The following is a 20,492-nucleotide window of genomic DNA, read 5'->3' as shown; positions in this document are numbered from 1 at the left end:
ACACATACACACCGTGACATACACAGTGCAGAGGTGGAGGTGCACGTCATGCTTCATTTCCCATTGTTTATTGTGTGGGTTTTCTGTCCTTTCTCTCCTATTATTGTTCCTATCATAGGCCCTATCTGAAATAACACCCGGGACAATACATAAGGATGCAAAGACACTGTAGGGCTATGTTTTCTAATGGTTTTGAAAAGAAATTGAATTCCAACACTGCTCTGCGTTTATGATTCAGATCAGGAGCAGAAGCACTATATACTGAATGGTCTCTAAAAAGTGGCCCTGGGAGCACAGGGAAAATGAAACTGAGGGGCCCAGGAACAGGAAAAGGCTGCAGGATGAAATATTTCTTACCTGTTCCACAAGCAGTGCATTTGTTAGGTTCACTCCCATTGCAATCCAGGCAGGTGTGATGGCACAAATGGCACTGTCCTTTAATCTCAAACTTTCCTCTGGGGCATTGTATAACACAGCGACCATCATCAAAGGCTCTTTTTGGGGCAGAGAGAGGCAGAATTGCATATTCAGCAACATCTTGCTCTTTAAATTAGAAGCAAACTAACAAGAAAACAAGATATCCTTCCTTCATTCTGTTTGCTAGAGTTTTTGCACTTTACCTCCTTAATTTCTCTGATTTTATTGAATTTACTAAGATGAAGTGAAAGGTCAACTATGTTTTGAAGCTCTATCTTAGATTTCAGAGATGAACAGGTTTATTTTGCCAGAAAAAAAAAAATCAACTTCTGGTCCTGTATCTAAATGTCCTTATACCACAACCTCTGAAGGGTTCCCTTGTGTCTGTTAGAAAGAGAGCAAGGAGAGGTCTTACTCTGTGAAAGAACTATCCATCTGTTGAAGTTTTCTATTAGTTTTGCTATAAAGACTTGCTTTGAGCTGAACAATGACTTCACTGAAATGACTTTGTACATGAAGTCAAACATCCATCTGAATCTTGGCAGGACTTAAGCCTTTAGGAGCCGTCTCTTCAGACTTGCATCTCTGAAAATACTTAGCTGTTTTGCTGCTAAATATTTTCTTTTTTTTTTTCTCTGAGTAATGAAGTTATCTTCTACAGAATCTTTATATGTGTTGAAAATCTTAATCTGCTTGGAGAAAATGGAGAAATGCTTCAATAACACTAAGACAATTAAAGTAATATAAAACAAGTTGAGTAAAATTTGAAAATGTATTGAATATTTCGCAAGAAAATAGGAAAATAAGAATCAAGAGACTGTCATCTCCTATTCAACTGCTTTTGTGCTTCAAATCTTTTGGTACCAGAGGATTTGGGATTCAATTTTCAAGACTGAGACAAGATTGTAGTACAGATTTCGAGATTATATTTTGTCTTAGGGAACAATAGGCACTGTGTAATATTAAAATGGTGCATCATTCCAGCCAGAGTCCTTAAAGAATGCCTACAATATCATAAATTTAGGTTACTATGCTCATTGTTCTGAAAGAAAAGTGGGAAAATATTTGCAAAGTTTAAAACTAATTTTGTCAAATAGCCTTTGAAACCATCTAAAATGTAACATGATTGGAAATGATGGGGCTTATGAAGTGTGAAGATGGAAGAATATGCTATCCTGCAAACAGCCTTCCTGAAACAAGTGCAACAAATCAGTGTCTAAGACAATTTAGGAATTGATAAAAAGTCTTCAGAGCCCAAGGGCAGGCTGCAGGAGAGAAACAGAGACACGAGTGGGTGTATGAGGTACCCAGCAAAGTTACAGCTCAGGACCCTGAGGATGCAGAATGTGCCTTGTACAGGTATTTCTACACTAAGTTTAAGACCCTCATTCAGCTTTTCATGGGGCTTGCAGCCCAAACCAGACAGTTTTTGTGCAAATGGGAGAACGTGATAGAAGTCCTGGAGGCAGCTGAGCTGTGCTTGTGTGACCTGTTGGAATGAGTGTGCTCCATCATGTGTGCTCGCCGAAACGGCAGCCCTCCTTACAAACAGAGGTGGCTCAGAGGTGAAGTACGTTCTCCTTGTTTTTCATTTTGGAGCCTCTAATGACAGACACCAGCGGGTCAGATCCTACAGCTGAGCTGTGCAGCTCAAACAATAAACAAAGGGAGAGGGATTTTCTGAAAATCACTCTTTGGCTGGACAAAAATCTACAGTTCCTCTTTTTTTTTTTTTTTTTTTTTTTTTAAAGCAGACAATAGCATTTTGGCTTTTCAAAAAGACAGTAAGTTTACTATGATGGGAGGTGGTGCCTAGTGCTGAATTCTTGTGAAGAACAGGGGTTGTGAAATGTTTTTGCTTTATAGGGATTTTCAGTAACCTCCTCTACCTACATGCCCCCCAGATCTTTTTATTCTTTACAAAGAAGAAAGCTGTTGCCCTGTAGGGAGGTCCCTCTGCTGAATTGTGGTCCACTTTATTTAACAGCCACTCATTACAACCTTCAGTAGGCACTATTTAAAACTATGAAGAGTTACAAGATTTAGGAGAATTTGTCATTTGAGGTCTATTTCCAGTACATAAAAAGTAATGATCATTGGAAGGATTTATTGTTTAGCTTCTGGTTGAGATTCCTCTTTATTAATATTTCTTTTAATAATGACTCTCCTAATATGACTTGTCCTAATAGCTTTCCTCAATGTGCAGAGAGAGCAGAAAAAATGTGTGGATATCTTGCCTCATTACTGCAAACACATATATGGTTTTGTCTAATAGTATTCTAGCTACATAGCCATATACCTTCTTAGTTTTGCAGATATCTTTGGGTGAAAGTCACAAAATAGGAAACAAGCTCTAATTTAATGCAATTCTGAATCACAGCAATTCAGTCCTTATTCCAAAATTCCGCCTTTTCTAACGCCATTTCTGATGGCATTAATTTACCTTAAAGGACATCTTACATTAGTATTGTTTCCTAATCTATAAATTTTCTTGGACTCCACTGGGTTGTCTTTTATGTCTTATCACAGACACATGCATTGTAAATTGTGGGACTACTTGGAGAAGGTTTTTCTGTGCAGCAAAACATCATACGAGACCTGATGTGACTTCATATCAGTGTAAATGTCCACTGGCTGCAGTACAGTGCAGAGCAACAGAGTGGAATATTTGGCATGAGAATAAAGTTAAATTGATGATGATAAATATTGATAAATATTGATTGATAAATTGATTATCATTGATAAAATGATAAATAAAGCTAAATAAATTTCTAAGACATATATTTAAATGGAATAGGTGCCTGCATCAGGAGCTACCTCATCTAAGCATGTGTCATCTGCAATGTCCTCTGGATGAGTCTCTCTCTCCTTCCATTCACTTCCATTTAAAAGGATAATGGAAAATTATCCTTTTAACTAACAGGTCTATGTTTAGGTGCTATGAAAATCTCCAGAAGTACCTTAGTACTGTTTGTGTTTATTTGCACTACCAAATTCCACTGCTAAACTGTAGGTAGTCTGTACTCTTGTCATGTGAATTCACCGTCTTTGACCCCAGGGATTATGCTTTTGAATGGGTGACAAAGGATTACAATTAGGGAAATACTATTTCTTATTTAAAGAAAATTTTCTACATCTGTAGAAATCATCTGGGTAAATATTGACTGGCTATGTAACCAACTGGTTTTTCTCACACGACCCTTGTTTTCTCGCTCTCTTGCCGTGACTTTGCCATACTCATTGATTGCCTCTTCATAGGAGACTGCCAGATACTGCTCAAGACTGGGCAGCCACTTCTGCAGACCCAGATAGAAGGCCTTAGACCTACATGGTCTAAGCTGGAAGAAACATACCTTGTACTTGGACAGCTGATGCAGTTGTCCCGCTCAGGTCCAATGCATTTCTCACAGGATACTTCGCACAACTGACATTTCTGGGAATCATCAAGATATTCCCCTGGTAGAAAAAAATAACCAAGTATTTCTTTCAGATCAACATCTTATATTAAAACAAACAAACAAACAAACAAACAACCCAAAAAGCACTGAATCTTGTTTGTAAATTCAATAAGCAGGAGGCATTAGATTTGTTTTGAATTCCCCAAATCCACATGTTTCACTCTGGCATGAAGAAAACAAGTATTTGTTCCTTTGTGGTAGTGGGATGTTCATAATCCGTTGATATCCAGGAGCCGGTCATTACCTACTTTTTCCCAGGGCAGTGGCATCATCCTCTTGATTACAAGCTCTAGAATAAAGACTGTGCTGGTCATGAGTGTGGGTTATGGTATGCATGCAGAAAGACATGAATAAATTTCCATGAGTCAGAGATATGGTGCTTTTAAAACTTCTAGGTATAGCACTTTTATCTCCCGTACTATGGCTCCCAGGAGTGTATCTACTCCTAAAAGACCTTTAGTTACTTTGAGATTTACACAGCAGCTCTCATTTAGACTAAAGGAAATTTTGGTGTCCAAGAGCACCTTATCCTGAAAAGATCTTGTATTATATAAACGAGTCTCTGTAACCTGAGGCTAAGGATGTAAATACTTTCAGATCGTGAACACAGTAATGCTATTATGGTGCTTTACTGTACAATCCCTTTATTAATTGAGTATTCCATTAAAAGTGTTTCCATATCTACATAGCTGTTCTCTTCACCACTGTCAGAACAGAGACACTCGTTTGGTGAGTGGCATCAATACTGTATCTCTGAAAGGCAGTAAATCAATTTATCAAGCAGATTTATAAAACCCAAGACAGAGTGTGCTGTATGTTAGCCTCTTRAGGGAAAATTTTGCTAATTGAGTCTATATATCTGAGAAAATTGGCTGCTCTTTCATCCTTAAGTAACTGAGGGAAGTGGACACATATTCCTGTATATGTAGAGCTTGCAGTCTCAACAGACATTTTAATATGGAGAGATTCTTTCCATTTGAATTGTTGGAAAATCCAGATTTGGCACATGCATCAAATTTTAAGAATCAAAACCTGAATGGGGAATGACTTTTCTAAATGGGGAATACATTTTCTAAAATACCTTTTTCTTTCATCTCTTTATCTACTTGCTTGTATGGTCTCCTGGTCTTCATTACAAGGAACTCACTGCAACTGAGATCCAAAATCAAGGTATTTTAGAAAACGTATTAACAAATTTCATAATAGTTGAAGCCTCTGGTATGGCATGCAATCTGGGATAGCATCTGCTGTGCTTAATAGTATAATAATAAAAGCATAACAGAAATTTCCATCCAACTACGGACCACGGTTAGGGTACCCAAAACATGGGTGCAAATGTAGATTTTCATTCTCTARAAGTCTGTGTCTTTCCTATTTCTCCCTGGTCCAGAGTCCCAAAGCGACACAACCATATTGAACACAAGGAGTATATTCTTCAGAGGGTGCTCTAATTGAGAAAAAGTTTTGAATCAGGAGGGAGGAAATAGTGTCTTGCTTAGCTCAGGAAAACAGAAACCTGTGTATGTTGTGCAAGTAAATGTGTACTTCAAAAACATAACACTATTATTTTTGCTGCTAACAGCAGCTAACCATAAAACTCTTGAATTTGTTAACCACTCCAGGGAAAAGTGCAATGACATAAGAAGTCAGAGAGGGATGGGGCAGTCGTGGTTCATGAGGAATTTTGCAAGGTAGGATGTCTACACACTGTGGGATACTTTAGGATGTCTCCAATCCACTTTTGTTCTTAAGGATTTAAAGGTAATTAACTGAGCAGGAACCCTGACTGTTTCCTGACTTTTGCATTTCTCTTGCGTTATGACTAGGTGTGTTTTATTTCTTTTTGTTTGTATCTAGACAAGATGGTATATGTATGATTGCACATCTGTGTACATACCTTCATTATCACAGGACCTCAAAGAGCATTTTGCATCATATAAATTGACATAGCTCCATTGACCTATCACAGCTCTTAGTTGTAATATTGTGTAGTGTATGACAAGTTATGTTACAAAGGACAGCATAAATTGTACAAATTTTTGATGCGGAATGCAGCCATATCCTGTATTTATCTTGAAGTTCCCAAGACAAAATGTTGTCCTGATCAGTAAATACCACAGTATTGAGTATTTATAATCCTTGCATTTTAGGAAAAAGTAACTAGTCAACTGTTCCGTATCAGTGGAGTAACAGCAAATTCTTCTAAATGCAGGTCTCTCAATCTTTTCAATGTGTATTCAAACAGTATGATATGGAATAACATAATTTCAAATGACTTTATGAGATTTAATATATATATGTATATAATATGCATATATATTATACAAATACTTAATATTGCATATATATTAGACAAATACTTAATATTTCTATAAATATATATTAAGTATATCATACATATTAAATGCAAAAATAATCACATTTCCCAGAGGCTCAGTTTCCTTCTTCTATGCATTTTGTAGAATAATACAGAGCCACGAAAAAACACCCTATCAGGAAAAGCTTTCCATTGCAGCTTCAGGTAGCTCAGTGCTTTACACTTTTGACTTTAAATGGCTCAGAAATCTCTCAATGCAGTTTTTTTTTTCATAATTGCTTTTCTGATGCTGTTTTGTGATGTGTGTTCAGCACTCTGTTTTATCTCCAGTCTCTGTTMCCTCTCCTCTATTGGCTCCCACTGTCTTTGTGCCTATCCCTATGACTTGAGCTGMTAATTCATACACCGGAGTTATGCCCACTCCAATCCTTCCCACCTGGTAGAAGTGCTAACTTTTAAAAGGGTTTTGTTATTTCTTTGTTACTTCTTTCATTGGAAATGCTGTAATTCATTTCAGCTGCCATGGAATACGTCCAGACAGGCCACTTCTCTGCAGACTTTATTCTCYAAGTTGAAGTACTTTAAAGCACCCTATTATAAGAATGTGCATCACAAATTACTTGTACGGTGGGTCCTCTGAATTGCCAGTCACATATACAGCTGCAGATCTGTCACAAAATGTTATTAGAACATTTTTTGTAGATATTCAGAGAGATAGCACAGCTTTGAAGAAGATTTTTAAACTATTCTGCACAGTAGTTTAACATTTTGCTAGACATCCTTGTGAGCTATACATATATATACATATATATTTTTACAAATCTTGCTATAGAAGTGCCATTTAACAAAGACTCCACTCTTAATTATTATTCTGTAGTAAAATTCTTGATCTAATGTACATATCCAGGAATACAGAAACAGCAATGCCAAGGTCCAAGCAACATCAATTAGTCACTTGGGTTCTTTCYAAATTAATCTTCATTTAGTTTTCACTTTTGTGAGGGTAATGTATATGCATGAAAAAGAAAAGGAACTGAGGTATTTTTGGAGTAATTGAGTTAATTTCMTGTAATTGGAAAATTTGTATGTATATTTTTTATATCCTTAGTTTAAAATATTTCTTCTATTTCTCACTTGTTCTTGCCAGGTTTTTTCTGGTGCCTTTAACTGCATACAGGAACCTACTTTCACACCACATTCTTATCAGCAGATCTGAAGCATTTTAAAAGGAGGCAGGAACTATTATAACTCATTAAAGAGGCAAAAGAAAGTGAATTGCAGTGAGGTCATGAAGTTAGGGTCAGCATAGCTCCCAGGATGCTGCTTCGACTTTGCATAAGCAGCATCAAGTGTAGGTCTATTATTTTATCACTGTTTCTCTCCTATTTGAAAAGTCTTTTCCATTCCCTGACAGTGACTAGGGTATGACTATCCCTGCAAGGCACTCCTGGAAATATACAGTGTGGCATGTGCTCTTAGTCATATAGGCATCTTCTTGCAAAGCCCCATAAAATCTCGTCACTGCAAACCACATGCTACCTATCCCCCATTCTTAATCAAAATATAATTCAATCTAATTTTAAAATATTCCCTAGCTATCTTATATAGTATTGACACAGTGACTTTCATTTATAATCAGCTAAGAATTTGCCTTATTTCCTCTTTTTTGTTTGTTTACTCTTGCTGAATCTGTAAGTGTATTTTGTATATGAGCTTTTGTATGCAGTCTTATGAGTTACAGATGTCTCAGAGAGCAGATAAAGAAACATAGATTAAAATTGCTTTTCACTGATCAACAGCAAGAACTGAGAGAATTCAGGCTTAGAAAGTGTTCTGCTTTTTCCGTGTTCACTCTTGACACATTTTATTTTATTTTTACTGGATGGTAGGACCTTGTATTTGCTGAAGAAATTTTATTCTTACAGYTTAAGTCCCTAAAGCACTTAGACTAACCTGTATGAAACAGACTTTTAAAATTCAGCCTAAGAATTCCTCTTAAATCTATTCCTCTCTTAAGCCCAATGCCTAATAGAGTATTGCTTCTGGAAGGTGAATGTGCCTTGAACTTGAAAATTTGGAGATTACAGACATGGAGATTATAGTATTTCCTTTGCCCCTATATTTTAGTCAGTAGTACAAAATATTCACCTGGTTTCTAATTTTAATTTGTACAGCTTCAGCTTTCAGCCCCTCGTTGATTATTCTTCTGCACTGAGTCATTTACTCAGTGACCATACCCCTGTCTCCCTACTTGGAAGAGCAGAATGGAGAATAAGGAGACAAAGAAGCTTTAAGGAGCAAAACTTCGGGATGATGATATTTAAGGTTTTCAAGGGATATTTAAGGGAGCTACTTAAGGAAGGTTTGGGGAATGTAAATCTTTTTTTCAGAAGTGTTTTAGGTACTGATGAAGCTGATGGATGAAATTCAAATCCTTGGCTCCTTAGTCCCTCCTGTGACAAGGCAGATTCCTGGAAAAAGGCTCAGGATCTTTTCCCAGAACAGAGGTATGTGGCACTGGGTGTGATATAGTGATTTTAGAATGAAAGGCACTTTTGTTAGAAGATTAGCTGTGATCACGTTAGCTTTAATCGTGATAAGCAGGAGAGGGGCAACTGCCTTTATCAGTTCTGCTATCTTGCACAGCCCTCTGTTCTTTTCCCTGATGAATAACAATATTTACATCAACCATGGCTGCCCTTTTGGCTCATATGAAGAGATTTCCCCTGAATCTTTTTGTGTCTGTTTTTCTCTGCATTTCTATGTAATATTTACACAATGGTTGTTAGAAGCCTAGTCAAGAGCCAGAGCTCTCAGGGGTACTGAGCAGGTACAAAAAGGCTCCAAAAAGGTATTTTCACCACTTAAAAAAAGGCAGCTTTAAAATTCCATTTGGATTAATCAGGTGGATGCTGGGAAGTGAAAGCTGGAGGGAGTTCAGGGCTTCTCCCTTGCCTATGCAAGCACGGAGGTCGGGGCCTGGCAGGGCTGCTGCTTTCCTGAAACCCGAAATTCGATAGCCCCAGGAGGATATGGGAAAGGGAGCAATCTTGGCCCGTATTTCAAAAGATTTGCTAGCAAAATTTTAGAGCAACTATGGAAAAAAAGTCTCTTCAGTCTCTACATTTCTGGAGTCTCCCAACTGGAAATGTCTTGTTGGGTCTCATCTTGCTTCCTAATTTTTGTTAAGTCCCATGACTCTGCATTTCCAAAAGGGCAGTGGGATGGAGGCAGCTGAAACTGAGTGAAACTCAGCACTTCCTGTTGATAATACTACTTTGGAAATCCAGATAGTTTCCTATAGGAGATACAACAGAAAGGGTGCAAAATGCCTTTATACCTAAGTATCTGTGGTGATACCTGCCCATGGAGTACATTAAAGAGAGAATCTYGTAGTACTGGAAGAAACTGTAATTCTTTATCAAGCTGGTTTGACTCGATGGCACAGCTACCCTCCTCCTTCATTATAAACTTAGGAGTCTGTAATCTGTAGGAGCTGGGCCTACCCTGTTGCCAAGGGGATTCCTGAAGTCTGACTTGAATGGGCATAAACTTGAAACGGAAAGAGCTGGATGTGTCAGTCAGGTGGAGATTTCAGTCTGTAGCACATTGACCCTACACTGTTTGTCCTGGAAATCCCGAACTTAGCTGGGATGTGAGCAGAGGTTGGTTGGAGTTGCAGGGTGGACTCTATGAAGCAAACTGTGATCTTAACAAGGCAAAACAATGTAGATTCACCCTGCTAATCAAAAGCGATCTTATGGAGATAAATAAGTATTAAATCTGGAATAAAATCTACCAAAAGGAGAACATTTATCTTCTTGAGAATTAAGAACAAGAAACAGGAGAATTAATTGGTTCTTTTCATAAAAACAACATATGWTTGAATTTTATTCCTATGTGTAATACTCAGGCCACCTCAATAATCTATTGAGAAACTGGAGATCTCCCCTTGCTTAACATCTCTGCTGGTGTTAGTCCCCATCCATGACAAACACTGTAGGAAAAGCCAAGGTAATTGCCTTGCATGACCCGTCCCAGGCAGCACAGGAAGGATGTTTCCTTAAACATCCCTGCAGAGGGCACGTGGGTGGGCAAATGACACAGCCCATGGGATTCCAATGGCCTGGGGGGGCGGCTTCACGGCACCGCTTGGCTGTGGGCGTTTTCTGAAACCTCCCTTCAATCTGGGCAGCTCAGGAGCACCACGCCAAGAGCAGGACCAGCAAGAACTGTGTTCACAAAGCTTTGGTGCAGCATGGCCTGGGAGTAAGGAAACGTGCTATTTCACCCAGGAGCAAATGTTAGCATTAATTTTGTCTTTGCACTAGGTAACATTGCTGAAAACTATCATACTTGGCCACAAGCRCTGTGGTTGCAGTGCAATCCATGCAATCCATAGGGGCTGGCAACCTATTAACTAATTTTCCCTCCAAACTGCGGCTCAAAGGGAATGTGCAACTGCCAGGAGCAGAGCAGGAGACAGGCCGGGGCAGTTGTGAGTAGAAAAGAAGGGTAGATTTATCTGGATTGCAACTAAATTGAACTAACAGTGAAACCAGTGAACTTCTTCAGTAGTTCAGGGCTGTCCTTGTGTTTGCACATTGGAGTTACTGTTTTTCTTTGGGTATATAAATAATTGCACCCTGTCCGTGTTCTAGTTTTATTTCCCTGGCCTGACTGGAAAAAAGGGTGCTTAATTGGCTTGTTTCCCAATACCATAAAGCGAAAATTCTACAGTGTTTTGTGCTGGGATGGTATTTATCGCTTTGAAGACTGATGTTGTTTTCCCAGAAGTCTTTCAGCAAATCCAGCCCCCAAACACTGGAAAACACTGATAAATAAATGACTGTGCAGGTGCCATTCCTCTAAACCTTGCCTTGGCCATCTTTGGCAGCAAATGCATGAGCTGCTCAAAGAAAAAGAGATGTAACAAAAGAACGGCCTTTGATGGGGCACAGAGTCTTCACATGATGCTTAGCGGAAACATGCTACCTTAAACACTTGAGCGTTCTTGCCATAATATAGTCTCCTTTGACTACATTTCCCATGCTAGAAGTGAAAAAATTGCTCCTTTATTATGGAATAAATATTGCTTTATGATCCAAACAGGAAGTCCTTCCTGATCCATTTAATCATAGCACAGCTATTAATTGTAATTCTGTGGAGGTGTCTGATACTGGAGGTGACCATTCCCACAGTGTTACTGGCTTGAGGCTGAGGATTTCATGGAGGGAGGCCTGGGATCTCAGTTCTCTGACACTTTACATAAATGTCACAGAGCTAAACCCAGTGTTGCTTACCAGTGTGAAACTGAGGATGGATGTGCAGGTGTTGGTTGCACTCCCACTAGCTGGTAATCCTAACGTCCAGAGCTTTAGTTTGTTTTCAAGGACGCTGTGTTGCTACTCGTTGTTTTTTAGTCCCTCTCATATGAATATTAAAGAGGAAAATTTAAGCCCCAACTCACTTTCAGGATGACAGTGATAAAAAAGTCAGACAATTTCATTAAAAAAGGTAATCTTACGAAATAATTAAATAAACCAACAAATACTACATAAGGCAGAAAACTGTTTTTCTCTTGTTAAACAAAATGTTCATCAAAGATGCATTTTAATCCTTGTTTTCCCCTTTATGTATTGCAATTACAGATTCTGAACAAGGTTGTGAAAGCTGTTGCTGGGTCAGATCCTTCATGATTAAAACTTGATTAGGATTTTCCTTTGTATGCCATACAAGTTTTTAAAACCTGCTTAGAATATCTTGCACAAACATCAAATGGCAGAACTCTTCTCCATCACCATTTGCTCTGCAGCAATGAAATAACAGGAGCGTGCTTACTATAAATACACGGCACGCCAGTGGGTCAAAGACAGGATATTGTCTGGTGAGCTGACTCACACAGGCAATCAAATAACCTTAAAGGTATCATGGATGTGTAACTGAGGTCTTCTTACGGCCACTCAGTTCTATAAACAATTTAATTGAAAAGTACACAAAAAGCAACCTGGAGTGGCCAGTGACAAAGGTGTTACTCASTCTGGTTGTGATGTGGCTTTACTATGAAGATTAAATTGGTAATCATCATTGGTAATCCCAGTGAAGGGCAGCATGTGCCACCACACGATGAGGAGCAGGTGGACAAGGTCTAAGCCAAGAGCAATGGGAGCTGCTCCTTGGCAGTGTGGGGTTTCCACTGACACATCCTAGCAGGATTTTGGGTTGCTAATCCCATAGCACTGGCCGGTAGTTGGGGGGGAGAGATGGAAATTGAAAGGGGACATGGTGGAACCTCATTAGAGTAAAAGAAATACATTTTCCACTAATAARATGATGCCTTCATACAGAGGGGATTCTCCTGATGCTCTCTCCGCTTGTTCTGCACATGTAGGGCATGCTATACTTTTAGCTGTTTTACTGCTAAAAACAGTTTTAGCTGATCTGTGAGAACTGTCCTTTTTGGCCTACAGGTATTTCTATTTTGTAGACTTCTAGTAAGGAAGAGGTCTACTCATCTACTCAGAGGCTGAGGCCCTATTTAAATCAAGTGGAATCACTCTCTCATGCAAGGATGCTCCTAAATTGTCATGAACAAGAATATACTCTGCCATGGAAGGGATGTGTCTGTTGAAATCAGTAGTCTTTTCTAAAATCTGGCAACGCTTTTTAACAATGAGGAAGCTCTTCCTACAGAATCAGTGTAATGTATATGTATTGCTGGGTGTGTGATGTCCAGCAAGTGTCACTCCTAGGAGTGACACAGGAGAACTATGTGGATGATGGCCTAGCTCTTTGTTCTAAAATGAAGTTGGTGACAGCAAGATGTGTAAGGTTGAAAAAAAGACTTTTGTTCGTGTTTGAAAAACATGAAAATGTGTGAGTTGTTTCTCACACAGTCTCACTGAACATGCTCAAAACTTCCAAAGTTTCACCTGCACACAGGACCTCTGTGGATGGGCTCTCAGCTCGGGCTCCTCTCAGGCTGTAGGATTAAGCAGGGTAACGAGCGAGCTTACTGAGCAAAGCCAGCGCAGGCTGTGATCCTGCAGGCTCTCAGATCTGAGCCTGTGCGGAGGCCAGGGAGAGCTGCTCACGCTCCTCCACAAGCCCATGCCGAGCTGTGCTTCCGAGGGGTGTCGATCCGCAYGCCGGCACACGAGCGGACACCGGGATCTCACTGTGCTCGTGGTCCCGAGCGCTGCGGAACTGCTGCCTTCCTCCTAGGCTGCCTGAGACAACAGCTGCTCCTGACTGTCCCTTCAATCCAAATCACGCATGAGATTCACAAGTTGTATGGGTGGGAAGGAGCTGCCCCTACCACGCACCACACCGGGGTTCATCCCGACTGGATGAACCACACAAAGGTGTTCTACATGGAAATGGGACATTGCGGCTCTGATGAATTCCTCCACCTAGAAAAAGTCAAAAAATCCAAYGCCCTTACCCACCCAATTTGTTGCAATGGCTTGTTTGTGGGTTCAAAGCGCTCCTTACCATAAAGCAACCTTTGACTTTCAGTAGAAATGCTTTACATACGTAAAGATTATCAACATGGTTTTCCAGACCAAAGGAACAGAAATTTAGGTTAATTTAATAGAAAAAATAAAATATGGAATAACATTGATTTTGGCCAGTATCAATTACAACAGAACTACCCTATTTTACAAATAACAACTGAACATTTTACACATGTACAGTATTTTTTTTCAGTAAAAATGAATTTGGATTTAACAATGTGTCAGTTTTTTAAAAGAAAACAAAGATATTAATTTCTTCTCTATAATAGCGTTAGAGTCATTTGTAAGTATCCAAACAAATTCTTTACAATCCATTACATAATTAAATCTCAATTATGAATATATATTTATATATAATATATATAATATTAACTTAAACTTTGAAAGCATTATGTTCTAGTTAGTTAATAATAATGTTATATTGAGAAATGAGGCAGTAACAGACTAGTAGTTAAACTAGCACAAATTAAATTCTCGTAACTTTGAATGTTTATTAGGAAATTTGTTAACGGGCACCAAAGGAGCTTCACAGGTTCTGTGTCACACAGAACCCGGTGTGAGTTGTAATCCTTTATCTGCTGTCTGGCAAAAGGAGCATATTGTCTCTTCTTGTTTCGTACCCATTCATTTGTAAACCTTCCACAAGCATTTCCACATATAAAAAGGACAGCCTTTTTATTTTCTAACAYTTATATACTTAAACACCAGCAATCCACCTCCTACTTGTGTGTCCTGGAAAGATAACTGAGAGAGACACTTTGCACATTTTAGGCATTTTCCCCCCCAAAACAGTATCTCTGAAGTTCAATTTGCTGTCTTTTGCTAAACGAATGGCTTTCGAACAGTATGCTGAGAAAAGTTGATGAAAACATATTAAATGGAGATTTGAAGAGACAGCTGTGTACTGGGCAGAACAAGAAATGCAAGGGTCTGCTTCTCCGGATTTACAGTGAGGTAACTCCATTGGCTTCAGCAGGGTTATTCCTGCTGAAATTTGTGTTGTGAGTGGTTAAAAGCAGATTCAGGTCCATCATGACAAGACTATTACACAAAGAAAACATTTGATTTATTGATCTATATGTAGCTACTCCCAGAGACGTATTTGGCACAGTGTTAAAAGCTTGCTTGTAAATCCATTTCTGTAAACACATCCTGACACATATATTCACACTGGCATTTCTGTACGAGTGCTACAATTATCCCCATATATCTGTAGGATCAGGTCCCCAGTTTTGTGAGCATTACAAGATAATAATAATTTATGAATACACCTTACACATCACCAATGTTCTCTGATATCCAAGCATACACATTACTCTTGTTTAAACAAACCAAGAGAAACAGTATCTTCTGCATTTGTTCACAATAAGAACAATGGTATTTTTCTAAAGTTTATTTGAAATAGCTTTGACAATTTAAAAAAATAAAATAAAAATCCTAGCATATCTGTTAACAAGCTAGCTGTCTAAAAATGAGATCTAGATGACCAAAAAAACATTTTGGGCAAAACATATATACATACTGCATGTGATACATAAAACAGCACACAGCAGAAGAAGTAATAAAAATGTGTGCAGAAATGATCACTTTTTTTTTCTTTTTTTTTTCTTTTAAATACTGTTACAAAAGGTGCAGAACTTAGTCCTGCAGCTGATGATGTTTCTGATTCCCTCAGGGACTCATTTCCTCAAGTTCCCCTGATGTTTATATACAGCACAAAAAAGGCTGATGCAAACATTTTCGTACTGCTTAGTTTTAATCCATGTAAACGTGTGGTGTACTCTCGAAACACTCTTTAAACATCTTGAAGGGGAAACAAGTAGGAAAAAAAAAAAAAGGGAAGAAAAAGGCCCTTCAAAAAACAGGAATAATCCTAAGGTTGACAGGAAATCAAATCATGAGTTAAACGTTAATTTTGGCATCAAATGCTTTGGTCACACAATACTGACTCTGTGATCCTGGATGCTTAGCTCTAAACACCCAGTTATGAAAGGTAGGCGTGTTGTAGTTTTTTCCATTTAAGTCCCGACAAACAGTTCACCATATCCCCAGACAAAAAAAGGAAGGAGAGAGAGAGAGAGAGGAGGCATTTTTTTTTTTTTTTCTCCTTTTTCAATAATACGGATTAATCTATAAGTCTACAGGAGCGAGAGGACCCCGGAGGCGTCAGCTCACCCCTTGTGCGTACACGTTCTGCAACACAGTTGCTGAAGCACTTTCCGCTGGCAGAGATTGTTCTTTTTCACCAGCATACAGAATCCGCCCTCGGCCCAAGACTCTTCCGTGGCTTCCGGAGGGCGGCGGGTGGGAAGAGAAGGAGGGGAAGTTGCAGGTTTGGAGAGCATGGTGTGGGCAATGGAGGAGGGTTTAATTGGTCAGACAGGCAGATTTGGTTGAGAAGACCATTCAGGAGCAGGTAGCAAGGAGGAAATTTGGTCCATCAAAAGGAATTTCAGTCAACAGCATTTTTTTTTTTTTTTTCAGGAAGAGGTATTGTGTAGTCCGACAGGGAGTGATTGGTATCCATTTGTGAAAGGGAAAAAAAAGATTAGAAAGAGAATAATTAGAAAACAGTGATATTTACAGCAAAGGATTTTTTTTCTCAGTATTTATGAATCAACAGAATAAAACAGTCAAATCACAGAAAAAGAATAAAACATTCTGAACAGAAACACATATTCTGCAGAACAGGCTACACAGTGCCCTGTTCACAAGCAGTGAAATGAGACCCTCTGTGCCTAAAAACTTACAGAAGAAAAGCCTTATTTTGCCCCACTATCCTATGCTGTGSAGAACACGTGCTATGCGGTGGGCTTCATATGATGCTTGCTTCCCATGGCAATGGGGAGAGCAACAGGGAAAGAGCAGTGAGATGGGGAGCTCTCAGCCTCGGAGCTGTGCAYGGATCCAAGGCACGGACCCCGGCTCATGCGTGGAGAGGTGCTGCTGTGTGCCACAACTTACTGCAAGCTTTCTGTCTTGGAAACACTAACAAACACGTTCAGTTCACAGGCCTTCCTCAGACATCTCAGCTCTGCTCAAGATTATGTAGTTTTGTAAGACATCAGTGAATCCTATTTCTGTGCATTTTGCTCAAGTGCCGCTTCGCAGCAGAATTCAAGCCATCAATAGTATGTACACTGGAGAAAGCACAGAGCATTGGCTTGAATGTGGAAAAAAAAAAGCATTATCTGAAGATTCCAAGATAAAGGTGGGAATTTCAGGCACATTAAATTCCATTGGCTGAGCTGTTTTGCTCTACTACTATTTTTGCTATGCTTCTACATAAATACAGGAATAACTTCCACTCTCAGTGGTATTTCCTCCTCCATAGACTCTTTCAATAGTATGTGTATAGATGAAGATGAATTTATCCCAGCACACTGAGATCAAACCAATGCACTGGAAGTTTGCACTGCAGCATTAACTGCAGTATAATAATGAGACTGTGGTTTCCCAGGGCTTGTAATAGCAAGCTTCCTTTTCACACGTCCGTGTGTGCCTGACCTGCTCTGCACTAGCTCCACAGGACAATGATGCTTTTTTTCCTGATATTCTGATATGAAAAGGTCTCATGATYGGTTTACTTTTATACTGCAGCATGACTTTAAACTGGATAACATAGTTTTCTAATTTAAAAGGCCTAAAATCCTGTAGGAATGGTAAAAAGTCCACAGAAACAAGACTTTACCTTGCTCCGTAAAAAACAAACAAACAAAAAACCTCTGATAAAAACTCTTACCGAATCCTGCTGGAGTGACTTGGACCCAAGGCTCATTGTTACCTTTTACTACATCTGATGTTGGTTGTTTTTCACAGTTTTACATCTGTTTTTGTTTTGGTCTGATTTTACAGTTGGATTGCCACAGTTGGACTGCAGTGAGAYGTAATTCATACAGCAATACTTCTAGGCAAGCATGCCATTTTATATATATATATAAATAAATAAATATATAAATGGCATATATATATATATATAAAGAGTAGTTATGTATCTATATCTATATATATACAAAATACCTTTATATACATATATGTGTGTAGATATATACATAACTGTACTCTTCTGAAGGAATGAATAATGATGAGTAAGTACAACAATCTTATGCAGTATGCAGGTGTCTTGGTTCTRCCACAGACTGGGTTCTCCCTATTCAAAAGTTATTTCTTTTTCTCTTGCTAGCCCTTCACATAATTTAAGTCATACTACAGATAACTAAATGGATTTTAAGTATCAGTATTTTCACAGTTTAAAGTGGCAAAATAGATAAATGCGATTCCATTGACAGTTCTTTTGACAATGCATTAAGATTTTTATTTAAAAACGATTCTTTACAAAGCAAAGGCTTTTGAAGAACAGATAGAGAATGAAAAGAAGCTGCAGGGAGGGACAATTCAGTTAAAGTGCATGTGACTAGTTGTATTAGCACACATTAACTTTTTTTTTTTATAAACCTGAGAATACAAAGAAATAATGTAGAGCTAAGATCAAGCTTGTAAGAAAGGGGAAGAAAGAGACTGAACCACCCCAACACGTGTACCAGAAGAAGCTGGCATTTGCAAAACGCATGTTTTCAGAGGGCTGCACTCACCATCCTTGCAGACTGTTCCCACCACGCAGGCACCAGAGTCCAGGTTGTAGCCGCTGGGGCAGCTCGTGCAGTTTCGATCCCCGTGGCCGCTGCACTCCATGCAGCTGGCGTCACATCTGGAGGGGAGAGACAGATGTTGGCCCTAGGGTGGACACTGAGCACAAACAGGCCTAACACACCACCCGGCCTTACTTGCTGCTCTCAACTCTATCAGCTGGTTTAATTTCAAAAAAAAAAAAAAACCCAAACTCTACCTCAGTCTTCATTCATACTTTTTTTAAACTAATTAATTTGCTGAGTTATTCTGACATTTTGGAAAAAATGCTGAAGTAACCAAGAAAGGTGTGAAATAGATTGTGTACTCATGCATTGACAAGGCACAATCTCAAAACCACAGGGYAGGAAAGACCAACCTGCTGCCCAGTCCTTTCATCACCCTTCAAGCTACGTCAAATCTTTGTGCAATGATTTTTCTTTTTTCTTTCTCTATTTTTTTTTTGAATGGAAAACTGTAACAGTGATTTTCTTCTTGCTCTGAATCCAATGCAAGTCAGAAACAAATGATTCCAAAAGACTTTTGGTATTTGTTTAACAAAGAATAGAATAGAAAACAAGGTCCTCTTTTTTTCGCATAGCACAACCCTGCCCAAGACTTATCTGCCTATTTGTATACTGAGTCAGATGAGCTATTTTAGACAGTCGTCTGATATTATATTTGTGCACGTCTGTTCTGTGCAGCTGAAGAGCTGGAATGGACCTCATGAATAGCAATTGACTTGTTATTAAAAATTGACATTGACAAAGTTTGACATTTTTAGTTTGTTGAGACTCCTTGGCTAGATCTGTAATTTCTACATTTCTTTGCATATTTACACAGATTCTCACTATAGTCTTTCAAAAGTGAAGGAGGCATATATAATTTCAAGAAATAAAACCACTTTAAAAAGATTTGCGTGAATATAATACACATTAAAGTAAGAGGCTCTTTTCCTTTATTTGCTTACCATGCAGTATATTTTCCTATTTTTTTGAAGTCAGCAGGGGTTTTATGATCAAGTAAATGCTACTTATCTTTTTCCTACACAATAATAACTAACATGCTGCAAACATTAAGACACATACATTAGCCAATGAAGAAACTTCCTACCTTTTACAGGTTTTATAACCACTTTCAGTAGAGTGATCAAGGTAATAACCACTACTACAGGATTGCACACATCTTCCATCTTCCATAAAATAGCCCTGTGTGCAGTTTATACAAGAATCTATTCCAGCACCTTAAAAGCAAGAAAATAYACAGTATTACTGGCCAGTTCCCACCATCGCCTAACCCTAGCAAAAGTTTACCACAGTCTTAAGAGGCCACATTTTACTTGTCTTACTTCCTTTTTGCCACTACACGTTGCAAACAGTAACATCAAACAATAAAGATATATGGCTAGAATTATATTACATTACATAATTTCAGTATATCTTTTTCCGAAAGAAATGGATATTGGCAATTCTAAAGCTGCCATAAAATCTATCAATCATTCCTTCTTGCCAGAAAGACAATGGAGGTGTACTTAGAAATTAGGATGAACTCCATTAAAAATAAAGAAATGGTTGTTCATGCACTTTTGACTAGAAAACTTAGATTTTCACRTTAAATGGAAGAAGTTTGTCAAACTTAAAATATATTAAAGAACTACTACGTGAATTAAGATTTTACAGTATGGCAGCAGTTAGGTTGTACTGGAACTATGATATAGTAAAACAAAATCTGAAGTAATAACATATAAGAAACAAAGAGAAACGGATGAATGTCAATAAGTACCTGCACATGTTGCACAAGAACGGTGACAAGGTTCACAATCACTACCACTGTGGTATTTTCCTTCTTCACAGCGGATAGCACATTTGGAGCCATGCAAACTATTGTAAAAAGGAAAAAGGACAGTGCTTGAGCCCTGAGCAGGTAACAGCAACAGAGAACAACAAACTCATTCACAAACCACTATTTTTTAATAAAAGAACAAAAAATCATTATATGGACCAGCTTCCTTCACTGATCATATTCTGTAAATTTAGGGACTGTAATCACTTCCAGTGAAAATGAAATGCAATATTGCCTATCGTGAAGCACAGCAGCCATTTACAGACTCCTAGTAAATACTACCAAGTAGTAAAGGACAGGAAAAAAAAAAAAAAA

General features: G+C 38.5%; 1 protein-coding gene across 3 annotated transcripts in view; it reads right to left on the bottom strand.

Moving 5' to 3' along the window:
- Nucleotides 1-20,492, bottom strand: part of PCSK5 (proprotein convertase subtilisin/kexin type 5) — a 234,316-nt gene that overhangs the window by 40,022 nt on the left and 173,802 nt on the right. For 2 of the 3 annotated variants that reach the window (XM_026051995.1, XM_026051996.1), the window contains exons 18-22: nucleotides 20,118-20,215; nucleotides 19,449-19,578; nucleotides 18,302-18,417; nucleotides 3,771-3,873; nucleotides 358-494 (exon numbers count right to left, since the gene is read on the bottom strand). In XM_026051995.1, coding sequence (XP_025907780.1) covers nucleotides 358-494; nucleotides 3,771-3,873; nucleotides 18,302-18,417; nucleotides 19,449-19,578; nucleotides 20,118-20,215 — 584 coding nt within the window. Of the gene's footprint in view, nucleotides 1-357; nucleotides 495-3,770; nucleotides 3,874-15,794; nucleotides 15,997-18,301; nucleotides 18,418-19,448; nucleotides 19,579-20,117; nucleotides 20,216-20,492 lie in introns of those variants that run through there. The other variant, XM_026051997.1, reaches the window with a different exon arrangement.

This window comes from Nothoprocta perdicaria, unplaced genomic scaffold (genome assembly GCF_003342845.1).
Source record: "Nothoprocta perdicaria isolate Ctin4 unplaced genomic scaffold, notPer1 scaffold_82, whole genome shotgun sequence".
Lineage (NCBI taxonomy): Eukaryota > Metazoa > Chordata > Aves > Tinamiformes > Tinamidae > Nothoprocta > Nothoprocta perdicaria.
This window is presented reverse-complemented; position numbering and strand designations above follow the sequence as displayed.